Genomic DNA, 12,457 nt, shown 5'->3' on the forward strand with positions numbered 1-12,457 from the left:
TAAGTATATTAAAAGCACAAACATAAATCACTATGTCCAAGTATTATAAAAGTCTGACAGGAAGATTATGATTAAAAATGTATCTGGATATCCTACTATAACTCACAATTAATCCTAATATTGCAGAGCAGTTCAATGCCTTTTCAATAGATTTGTCAGAATAAAAGAAAAAATAACTTGCAAAATTTATGTGTAACTTAGCAATTCTCTTTATCAAAAAGGGAATAAGCAAGAACACAAAGGATGATTATTAGACTATTAGAAACCCATTTATCTACTCAGAATCTAATAAAGACTTTGAACATATAATAATATTAAATGATATAGAACATGGCAGTTTACCTTTAACATGGTTTGGTAATTTTTTTGAAATGAGCTACAGTTTTAAAACAATTTTTTAGTTAAAAAATATCTTAATGTCATGACCGTAATTTTTATTGCCCTTCAAAACAATCTCAAAGGTAATGAATCATCTCACTTCAATGCTTTTGGCAACAAATACATTTCTAAGAGGCGGATGTTCAACATTCCAGAACTTAGTATGTGTAAATTCAAACCTCCTACTGACCTTTCATTTGGTGATGGGGAAAGCTGTATCGTGAGCTACATGTGCCTTTTTTTGTGCTGTCCCTTTCAAGTATTGATGTAGAAAGACTATTTTAATTACAGCTTCAATAAAGGAGGAACAGATAGAAATAACAACCACTCAAAACATAAATATCTGATACCTCTGACTCTGTATTCTCACAGGGAAAGGAGAGATAGGGAAGGAATGGAGAGAGAAATACTGCCTAAATGTGCTTTTTGGTGATCTAAGGAGTACTAATAAAAAGAAAATGGATTACTAAGTACTGCAAACAGAGATAAAATGTACACATGGGCTGAATATCCTCCACCCATCTTTGCTGGAGAAGTACAAAATTCAGACCTATGATGATTTTTGTGGACTGGATGTAGATGACTTCCAAAACAACATAAAAACTGGGAAAAGTTGTGGCTGCTATACTTTTCTCCTGAAAGCCAATTAAAACTTACTGAACATTGGTATATTAAATAATAAAGGATTAACAAAACCAAATGCTATTTAATTTTTCCCAAAGACTCTGTTTGTTAGAGATCTGATGGAAAAGAAAAACTATTTTAAAAGGCTCTCCTAAATATTACAGGGAGTGTCAAGTAGTTAAAATTATCATGGCTGCACATTTCCCTATGCCAATAGAGAGCAGAACCTACCCACTGATCTTGCAGTGCAGCATCAGCAGGTTGAGCACTAGAAATAATACACAAAAATGGCAGAACAATTTTAGCACTTAGAGCTTTACTTCAGGAGGCACAAGGGGTAGAACATTTCTGTTTAACCTTTGCTTATTCTCCAGAAAATGACTTAGAGTTGAATCCTCCCAGCCATGACTATTTCCATTTATTGCATGAACTGCAAAGGATTAACATAATTATGTATTTTAAGTGATTAAACACTGATATTCAGCAAAATAACACTTTCTGTTGAGGAAATGAAAAGTACATAAATAAAGTTCAGGTTTTTTCACCTGAAACAGACTGTGGTGAGCATTTGTTTGAAAAGGGTCTACGTAATATGTGTTGTTTCAGCTGAGCTTTGATCACAGTAGTTGAAATTCAGCCCTGCCAGAGGGAGGGGCAGAAAGAAAACATGCCCATTAAATTAAAGACACCAGGACAAAACTACTTGGTGAAGGTCTTATAGTGGCTCTTGGGCTTGCTGCTTTAAATCACCTCTGTGTATTTTAGCCCTTTAAGCAGGGCAGAGAAATATGTTGGATCAACACACTTTCACTACCTTCTGTTCCAGTTTGGGAGTCATCAAATGGCTAAATTAAAATGTTCATTGAATTACAGCAGATAAGGCTGGAAACAAAGAAGTCACCTAGCCCATACCAATGACACAAGGTGGCTGACTTACATCTCAAGTGTTTGTCACAGACATTGGCTAAATATGTTCCTAAAGATCAGCATTGATTAAAATTCCCCAATCACTGCATGGGATTCAAGCCAGTGCCTACCTAAACCCAGCAAGAAAAATTTACTCTGCCCATACGAAAGACTTGACTGCAAGTTTCAAATTTTAAGCCAAGTAATGGTCTTCCAAGCAGAAGAAAAATTCAAGTCAACTCAATGCCCCAAATGAACAAAGCCAACACAGCATGCAAATGATGTGTAGATCATGAAAATCAGTGTCTAAGAAAGAGAACATGACAAATTTCAGGAAAAAACCAAGACTTTCAAAGGTCCTTTTATAAAACATCCATAGGTGGCATTGAGGTCTGCTCTTCAAAAGGAAATATAGCTCTTATTACACTAATTCTATAGTAACCTTCATGAAAGAATTGAAGAAAATATAAGAAAAAAAGATTAATTAAGAAGGATTTTATGACCTCTATTTACAACCAGCAGGGAGTACAAGGAACACATTAAATAAAACAGATTAATACATGCAAAAGCACTAAGTACTTGTACACCTAGCCTTACAATCAGTTCTTTCACAGAATCATTGAACCACAAAATGATTTGTGTTGGAAGGGACCTTAAAGATCATCTTTCCAATTCCCCTGCCATGGGCAGGGATACCTTCCACTAAACCAGGCTGTTCAAAGCTCCATCCGACCTGACCTTGAACACCTCTAGAGCTGGGACATCCACAGATTCTCTGTGCCAGTGCCTCATTTCCTCACAGTACAGAATTTTTTCTGAATATGTAATCTACTCTCTTTCAGTTGGAATACGTTCCTCCTTGCCCTGTCACTACCTGCTCATGTAAAAAGTCCCTCTCCATCTTTGTTGCAGACTCCTTTCAGATACTGAAAGGCCACAAAGTGTCCTCCTTTCCAGGCTAAACAAACCCAATTCTCCCAGTCCTTCTTCATAGGAGAGGTGCACCATCCCTCTGATCATCTTGGTGGCTTCCTCTGCACTTTCTCCAACAGGTCCATGTCCTTCCTGTGTCAGGGACCCCAGAGCTGGATGCAGCACTGCAGGTGGGGTCTCACCAGAAGAGAGGGAAAGAATCCCCTCCCTCTCCCTGCTGGCCACTCTGCTTTTGATGGAGCCCAGGATGAGGTTGGCCTTCTGGGCTGCAAGTGCACACTACCTGGTCATGTCCAGCCTCTCACCCACCAGCAATCCCAAGTCCTTCTTGGCAGGGTTGCTCTCCATCTGTTCATTCCTCAGCCTGTGTTCATACCAGGGATTGCCCTGCAGCACCTTGCACTTGGCCTTGTTAAACATCATGAGATTCCCATGGGCCCAGTCCTTGAGCTTGGCATTCCATCCTTCAAGTGCAACAACTGCACCACTCAGCTCATTGTCACAAAAAAGGTATCAGAAAGTGGGAGAGAGTTCAACTGAGCTAACAAAGGGATGTTCCTAAGAAGGCAAGAGCACCAAGTAGTGCATCGTATTTTCATAAAGAATTACTTGAAAATGATTTTACATAGAAAATATTCCTTTTTTTGTCAGCATTTCTGTTTAATAGAAATTTCCCTACATTTCTCATATTGCCCTTTCTTGGACTTTGTGATTCAAAGATCCCATTGCAAAGTAATTCTCTGAGAGAGGTAAAAGGTTCTATATTCTATATTAGTTTATCTTTCTTTGGAAATTCCGATCTTTCATTAGCATTTCTCTTTCTACTTTCTACAGTTTCTGAAATTTGAAGAAAGATTCCTCTACTCAGACCTCTGTGCCATTTTTTGGATCTAAGATTTGCTTCTTCATTCTCTTTTTGCCCTAAATCTCTAATCTCTAGTTCCTGTTCAGGAACCAAATTTTCCACCACTTTGAAACTCCAGCACATGTAAAAACTATGCTTATTAATTAACACACATCTTCCACACTTCCTTCCAAGTCCTTGAAGGAAGTTTCCAATAGAGAGATCTTACTTCTGACATGACTTCTTTCATTTCTGTTCCAGCAGAAGATATTTTCTTCCCCCTTCTCCATTTTATTTTGCCTGCAAGTGAAGCACCCTTTCTACCTGAGATCAGAGAGTTTCCTTTAAGCTATGCTTTGTTGAATTTTCTTGCTGGCAGGCTATAAAGAAGTGTTTGATATATGCATCTTTCCTGTTTCTTAACATCATAAAAAAGGCTGGGTGATGTTTTTGCTCATGGAACTAGAAAATATTTGTGGCCAACTGTAAGACCAGTAACATAAATCTTCTTCATTAGTATCCAGAAGCACAATGCCACAATAACCTACTGCAGCTAAAATCTGGGGAGGACAGGAGAGAAAAGAGAAAAAAGCAGAATGACCAAAATAATTGGGGGCTAACTGAAAATCAGTGGCTCACTGCTCATTTCCTCCAAAGAGCGCAATGACTTGAATAGCTATTAGCTTAACAGGCCAACTGTGGGTATTTCCAAGGCCTAGGAACCACAGAGATGTGCACCAAGATCCCAGACTCACAAAAGGAGACACTAGAAATGGTGGCTCCCAGCAAATGCCATTTACAGAGGAAGTGTTAGACATGGAGAATATAATCACAGAAACCAATGGAAAACTGAAAACTGAAAGATGTGACTGTATTTGTTTGAAAAGAAAGTCAGTCATAGAGGCATTATAGAAACGTGAACTATGAACATAAAATAATCATGACTGGGGATTAAACAGCCTGTTAAAATTATTTTTTTCCTCTTGCCTTAATTTTCCATCTGATTAAAACTTCCTACCAAAGGCCCTCAGACTTATGGGGCTTTGATTCTGGCAATGCATTGCAACTCTGGCAGGTAGCCAGCCTTTTATTTTTATCCCTCAGCCCTTTGGTCTTTTCTTCAGATATTTCTCATCTTGCAGTATTTTTTTCCTCTAGCCACAGAACATATGTAAACAACCAGAATTATTTTTGGAGTACAGAAGCATAATATACTCTATTTCTGGTTGTAACAAGAGATCATATTCTCGCAGATTATTACTTTTTTTCAATGATTAGTTTTGGGCAAACATTTGTCTGTAAACAGGATACATTTATTAGGTACTTTACTTTATGCTGCTGAGAAACAGTCAAGATCCCTAAATATGGCCAAAAAAAACTAATACAAATGTTAAAATTGTTTTTTTTCTAAATTAGATTACATTTAGACTGTTGACACACACTGCTGACTTTTCAAAAATGTTATCCAAAGATAATATACTCAACACTATGTGCATGCAAACCTATCTCCAAATCCTAAAAGGCAAGTTTACCAGAGTGCTTAAGAACATAGAAAACATTCTAATTTGCTTTCTGAATCTCAAAATGCTGAAGTGCATTCTTAATGCTTTGTCAGCTTCAAGCCTACCTCAATGAAAGGATGTAGCATCTACAGAGCATTTACATCTTCTTTTTGTTCTTGTGAAACTTAACAGAACTAAATCTTGATCAGAGCTTTGAAATACTTATTCACTGATATTTGTAATTGCAGTTAGTAACTCGTGACAGGTTTGTTTTGTCTAAATGTTCATTTAAAGGTTACTGTCACTACTTTTTAATGTCCAGTTCACATACATCTATCTTAGATTTACTAGAACCAAATTCAAAACTGCCTTTACATGTGTTCATGTTTTATTGACTTCAACTTTCACCTATATATCCTCTACAATGTATGTTTTCTAAACATGGTTCTCTCACTGAATCAGCAACAGTCCATTTTAAACCCAAGTAAGTCTACAGTAGATCTGTCAACCAAAATTTCTGTATGTGTTTGACCTCCCAAACAGCCATCCTGTCAAATTGTGCCCTTGGAGACATCACTCCTTTTTGAGTGGCTTTTATAAGAAAATTCATGCTGAAGTTTAAAAAAAAATCCTGGCAAATACTTGTGCATTTTACTACTTAGTATGTCCACAACGATTACTAAGTCTGATTGCTTTGACAGCTTTTTAACCCCAGCTGCTGACTCCAAGGATCTTCTGTCCTTCCCATCCCAAATTCTGCCACAGAGCCTAACATTATTGAATGTCTAGACCTTCCACCATCCACTTGGTTCTAGTTTTTCCTTAAAGAGTATAACTGTAAGGCATTCTACATCATTAGTACATTAATGGACATATGTATTAGCTGTGTTCTTCAGACACTGAAAAAGCATGAAATGCTAGAAATACTCTGAATTAATTCTATATGTATTTTGCTCCTTATTTGCCACAATATGTGAATAGTTTATGGACACTCTAAATTGTCCTTTGTGTTTTTGCATTTTGCATTCTCTTTTTATCAGTCAAATCTGTTGACTCCAGTTGGCGACCTACTTCTTTTATTTCTGTGGACCAGTTTGCTGCCAGAGTCATGCAGACAAAAAGTTTAAAAAAAGGTCTACAACTGTTCCTTAAGACACACATGTTGCTTGTGGACCTCACTCAGAATTTGTCAGAAAAAAATTATTGAGGGTAATGTATCAGATGAGAAAGAGAGCACACAACTGCAGATAAGCTTTGATTCTTTGGAGGCACTTTTTCTCGCAGTATCTCTACAAGTTTCTTCTTGCCTAGGATGAATTTATGACTTGCTTTGACATCCTCACATGCTGATGCTCTCAATTGATTAATTTCCTTAAAAAATACAGTTTCAAAAGCTTTCACTCTTTCTGTGAGCATTCCTCATTAGAGAGAAGTACAGCTGTGATGGATTTTGAAACACCTTTTACTGTGTCCTATGTAAGTTAATGAAAACACTATTAATAATGAGCAGACCTTAATTCTCGCTCATATGTGTGCACAGTGGAAAATTTATCCAAGATTTTAGTTTTGCAAGCTGCAGGAAACCTAGTGGAGACACTTGGAACCTTGTTAAAGATCCAAGATATTTTGCTACTTTTGGGAAATCTGAATTCATCAGCTCTGAGTTGCCTCCTTCATCTTTCCCCAACCTGCCATCCGTGCACGTAACAAGCTACAAAAGGCTCACATGACTCTCACATGAGCCCTTTTATCTTCCTCAAAGCATCTTTGACTGGAACTACGTGTCTTGAGCACATGCAGCAGGAAGTGTTTCCCAGCACTCCAACCAAACAGAGAACCCCAAATTGCATCTTGCAGCCAGCCAGAAATCCAAGGTAACTTTTGTGGCAAACTGACTTTTTTTTTCCTGAAAACCTAAACAAAGTTCCTGAGTTTCTATTTATATGTATGAACTTCCCACTGAGAATTTCAGTTAATGTTCTATATATTATACATTGGCCAAGTGTGATTAAAAGCTTTCAGCTGCACCCTCTATGTACCAAAGCTGTTCCATTTACCGAAATACTGAGATTCTATTTGTTTCCATTACACAAAAGTTCCCAACATTTACAGTGGCCCAATCATATATAAAATACTCCCTTGAAGGAGCACTGGTAACCACAAATGTCATGAAAAGCAATTTGCCTTATCATTTGCTTGATGCAACCATTTATGGGGGGATTCCAGGTACTTGTTCCAGGTACATATCTCAATGAGTCCCTATGGAAATTATCAGTATCCTTGATTTTAATGTTTTCACCTCTCATTTTAACATTAAAAAATTCAGTCAAGAGTCTGCTCGCTTGTCCCCATCTACAAGCTTCTGGCAGCACATACGCAGTTTAATGACAGTCTTGGTTCTGTTCCAGCAGATTATTTTTAAAAAAAACATTCTGATGAAAAAATCAGCTGTGCCTAAATAGCCACATAGTCCAACCAGACAATTTGAAGGTTTTGGCTGTTTTTTATCTCTTACAGACCCTTATCAGGCCAATATACACATACACACAGACAATACTAATGGAGAGCTTAGTAATGTGTTTGTGCCTAAGTGTCATGATCTGCTGAACACATTACAGTAGGTGCATTACAGGGAGTACATTATTGCTGCTCCATGTTTCCACAGCCAGCCTTATTCAAGGGGCTTAGCTTAACACTGGTCACCTCAGGTATGCCTTGATGATATATTTTAAATGTGACTGCTTAGAACATAAACAAGGACGTGTATATACTTTAATACTTATCAGCAATTTACTGTAAAAGCAGTAAGGTGGCTGATAAACTGCCAATTATCCTTCTCCCATGTGCTACATATTTGTTGGAGATCCTAACAACAGTGCTGGAGAAAGGACATCAAATGATGCTTAGAAATGTGATACACATTTTCATTTCACACTCCATCAGTTTTTACAACTAGAGCTCCATGAAATGTATGAGAATACTTGGCTAACAGCCATATCTACTGAGCTGTAAAATAAGAATCAGATCTCTTTTTAAAAGAGTTTCATTCTTTTTTACATGACTAAATCAGATGTTGACCTTTTTCCAAAATATATTGTAAATATATTCTGCACCTCTACCCCTCAATTAATTTTGAATCTCTGAATAGTGTTTAGACCTGTTTTAACAGATATGTAATCAATACATATTTTTTTAAAACAGCTTTGTAAAAAAAAAATAAACTGATTCATCCTTCCACTAAACTGAAATATATTGAATTATATAATTACTGGTGTTTAATCTTTTCAATTCTAGTATGTTCTTTACCCATCTTGCATCTAGAAACAAGAAACAATTGTATTATTCCCTTATAGTCAGCAAAGTAAAGCTACGAGCATCAGCAAAAATATATTTTGAATTCAGATTTCAATCTGTCAGAAAAGATTAAAAATTCATGCATATATAAATGGGAACTATAAAATGATAACAGATAGATAGCATGGCATCATTTTGCTTGAACAGCTGTTGATTTGCCAGTGTAGTAAAGCAGAAAATGTCTTTTACTCACCTCTGTTAAACCAGAAACTTCTCCTTTTGCTAACGGTCTGCTGATGGATGCAGTATGAACTCTGGCATCTGATACTGGCTGCCCCTTCATAAAATGTTTCCCAGCTTCATAAATATTCACTTCTACCATCTTACCCATTAACAGAGGATCCTTTGGCACAAGAACCTTTCAAATAAAATAAAGACATAGTTACTAAATACTGCAAGGAACATTAGAGTCTCTTGTATCCATTCAGAAAACAGATTTTTGATAAACCTCGGAGAAAATCCTAGAACATTTTAGTAACCAGCGTACACTACAGCCCCTGGCACATTTGACCAGAAAGATCTCCAGCCTGCATTCTACAAGAGCTTTGCAGTGATAGCTCAGCTCTTTTCAACTCCAACCAATTCCTAAAGTCATGTTTTTTGATTGATGAGAAAGTTGGGCCTGAATTGCAGCTTTTGAATCCAGACCCAAACAGTTCCCAAAGACATTTGTACTACAGAATTCCAACAAACTGCTGTAAAGCTTCCCATTTTCATCTCTGTCCCATGACACTTAAAAAAGAAAAATATTCTGAGTCTGTAAAGGCTTCAGGACAGAAAGTATACCCTTTTCTCTTTGCACAAGCCTTTATTTTGATTGTGTAGATCCTTTGCAGCTGAGATGCATGATTGACACTGAATGCCTGTAAAAATAGATGACTGTTTCTTGGGTCAGCAACTAATGCCACTCTTTCCTGAATTTGCACAACCGTGATATCAGACAGTCCCACTTCACATAAAAGCACAAAACAGATGTTCTTAGGCCATGCATTTAAAAAAAGAAAGAGTCCAAAATACAGGCACAGCATTTTTTGGAATACAAGAATAAATAGGCTCAAAATGGCTCTCAAATAGGTAAGCAGTTGAAAAAGAAAAGTGGAATAATTTCCTGATGAAATTACGTTTTTTACACTGTTTACAATGAAAAATTGAATCATGGGGACTTATTTAATAACATTTACTTGAAGCTTATCCACACACAGAATCCCAGGATGGATCAAGTTGGAAGGGACCTCAGAGGGGTCATGTGATCCAATCTCCCAGTCCAAGCAGGGTCATTGTAGAGCACATGGCACAGGATTGCACCCAGGCAGTTGTGGAACTTCTCCAGTGAGGGAGACTCCACACCCTCTCTGAGCAATCTGTCCCAGTGCATGGTGACCCACACAGTAAAGAAGCTCTTCCTCATGTGTAGCCCCACATTTCTCTTCACAGAGAAAAGCAAAGCACAAGAAATATTCCCAAGAATATTTCTGCGTTTCACATTCTCTGAACATCAGAGAAAGAAAACACAGTTCTTGTCTTCTTTGCTGTGCCTCTGTTTGTGCAAAAGTAGAATGCAATATGGAGACTGTTTATCCAAAGTAATGGTGTTTGGTTTCCTTGGCCTATCAGGGCCAAGAGAGTGTGTGTGTCGGGACAGTCGGCTGATAGTTATGAGAATTCTGTGCAGTTCTGTGCAGTTGTGTGCAGAGTTGAGTGCTTGGCAGATTCAGTTTAGATGTAATATAGTATAGAATAATTTAGTATAATAGAATAATTAATTAGCCTTCTGATAAGATGGAGTCAGATGCATCATCATTCTCTCTCCCCTCATCAGGGTTGCCTGCAAATTCGATACTCATGTTCAGGGGGAATTTCCCGAGCATCAGTTTCTGCCCATTGCCTCTTGTCCTACAGCTTGGCACCACCGAGGAATACCTGGAAATATCCTGACACCCTCCCTTCAGATGCTTAGGGACATTGATGAGGTCCCCTATCAGTTGCCTCTTCTTGAGGCTGAACAGTCCCAGCTTCCTCAGCCTTTCCTCATGAGAGTGTTGCTCCAGTCCCTTGATCATCTTTGTTGTCCTCCACTGGACCCATTCCAGTAGTCCTGTGTATGTCTTGAACTGAGGAGCCCAGAACTGGACACAGCACCCAAGGTGTGGACTCACCAGGGCTGAGGAGAGCTTTTCAAAGGAAAAGATCTTTTTATCTTGATTCTTTGATGGTGAAATTGAAATGCCTTAAAATGGCTTAATTTTTAGGACTACATGCACAGAGGACTTTCAGAGAAAAAAAAAATCTGTGCCACCCACATTTGCAGACCATTTTTTTGCCAAACACTGGCTCTCCATTTTCACCTATCACAACTGTTGATTGTCCCATTTGAAGGAAATCACCACCAGTGGTTTCCCTTCTTCCCTGAAGGCTCAAGGTGTTCCATGACTGCAAGTACTTTGAGATCCTGGGATCCTGCTGAGCTTCCTAAGCATCTTCCAAGAAAAGCAGAAATCTTTGCCTTTCAGAGACAGGTAAGCTGAGACTCAGCAAACACAAAGTCAGCATCCTAATGCTCAGAGAGTCTTAGAATGTGACTGAACACAGTTCTTCCCCAAGTAACTCACCCTGGGCAAATTTAAATCAAAGGGAAACTAGGTAGCTGAGTATACACTGGACTCATGACCTCTGCAAATCTTCCATTTCCTCATGAAAAGGGGAAGCAACTAAATATAAACCAAACTTCAGGAAAAGAAACAGGTTAAATGAAAATAACTGGGAGATAGCACAAACAACCAAGCATCCAGGCTTGACTCAGATTTTTTTGAAGAATTTGTTAAGAAAAAGCCCTCAATGGTATTTCTAAGAAAATAATACCATTAAGTTAAGCCAGCAGAAACTCACCTTGGCTGTGGATCTGGCAGAGCACTCTTTGGTCACTTCAGACTACTCTGTTCAATGTAAACTGTATCACCTAAGCCTTCACAAATGTCAGATGCAGCTCTACCACTAAGTCTGTCTGTGCAGCTGCATTGATGTGGGTTTAATGGCAAATTCTTTTAGTACCTCTGAGCTCAGTGAAGACAGAATACATTTGATAACTATTTGAGTTAACAGAACACTACACCAGGATTCTGAGCTTCAGCTTTAATAACATATAGTATGATATTTGGACTTCAGCGTGGTTTTCAATTTACTGCTATTAATCTTAGTTACTAGCATAGATTCTTGTGCTTACCTGGGTGAGCAGGAGTAAACCATCCTTATGAAACATGCCACACATGACATTTTAGGGAAAAGATTTGCATTTCTTTAATGGAAAGCACTTCTTCCCTAATAGAATTTAAAATTAGTCCCTATGTGACTATTTGTATCTCGTGGATTCTTTACCAGTCCCAATCATGAGCTGCATTAGGTGCTGTACAAACACAAAAAAATCAACACATTGCTTCCTGCACATATTGTTTTTCATTGAATTAGTTAAGCTCCCATAAAACAAGCATTGAACAAAAAAGTCCCAGGAAATTTCTTTTTAATTTCTATGTGGAAGACCATGTTCCTCAACTCTGACTGAAAAGATACAAAATCAAGGAGCATCAATACTTTAGACTTAGACAGAAGTTGGATATGTAACAAAAAAAAAAAAAGGGAGAAAGTGAGGAAAAAAATTAGTGACCCATATATCTTAAAGAAACAGGTATTTAAAAATAGCAATGACACTTTCTACTAAGGGAAAAAAAAATAAATTCTGTAACATAACCCAAAACCAGAAGAAAGCACAGCCATCAACTATAATCTCCCCAGGTTCAGAAAAAAGAATAAATCTAATGATAGCAAAAGTAAATTGTAGACAGTTTAGTCCAAGAAAATGGAGAATAAAATCATGATGATTCAGGGAAGCCAATTTTATTGGTCTTAAGCAAGTCATCAGCTT

At 37.7% G+C, this 12,457-nt stretch overlaps 1 protein-coding gene across 2 annotated transcripts in view; it reads right to left on the reverse strand.

Annotated features, from left to right (window-relative positions):
- Positions 1-12,457, reverse strand: part of CDKAL1 (CDK5 regulatory subunit associated protein 1 like 1) — a 378,008-nt gene that overhangs the window by 14,349 nt on the left and 351,202 nt on the right. For both annotated transcript variants that reach the window (XM_009093895.4, XM_030241687.2), the window contains exon 15: positions 8,735-8,899. In XM_009093895.4, the coding sequence (XP_009092143.2) occupies positions 8,735-8,899 (165 nt within the window). The remainder of the gene's footprint in view (positions 1-8,734; positions 8,900-12,457) is intronic.

This window comes from Serinus canaria, chromosome 2 (genome assembly GCF_022539315.1).
Source record: "Serinus canaria isolate serCan28SL12 chromosome 2, serCan2020, whole genome shotgun sequence".
NCBI lineage: Eukaryota > Metazoa > Chordata > Aves > Passeriformes > Fringillidae > Serinus > Serinus canaria.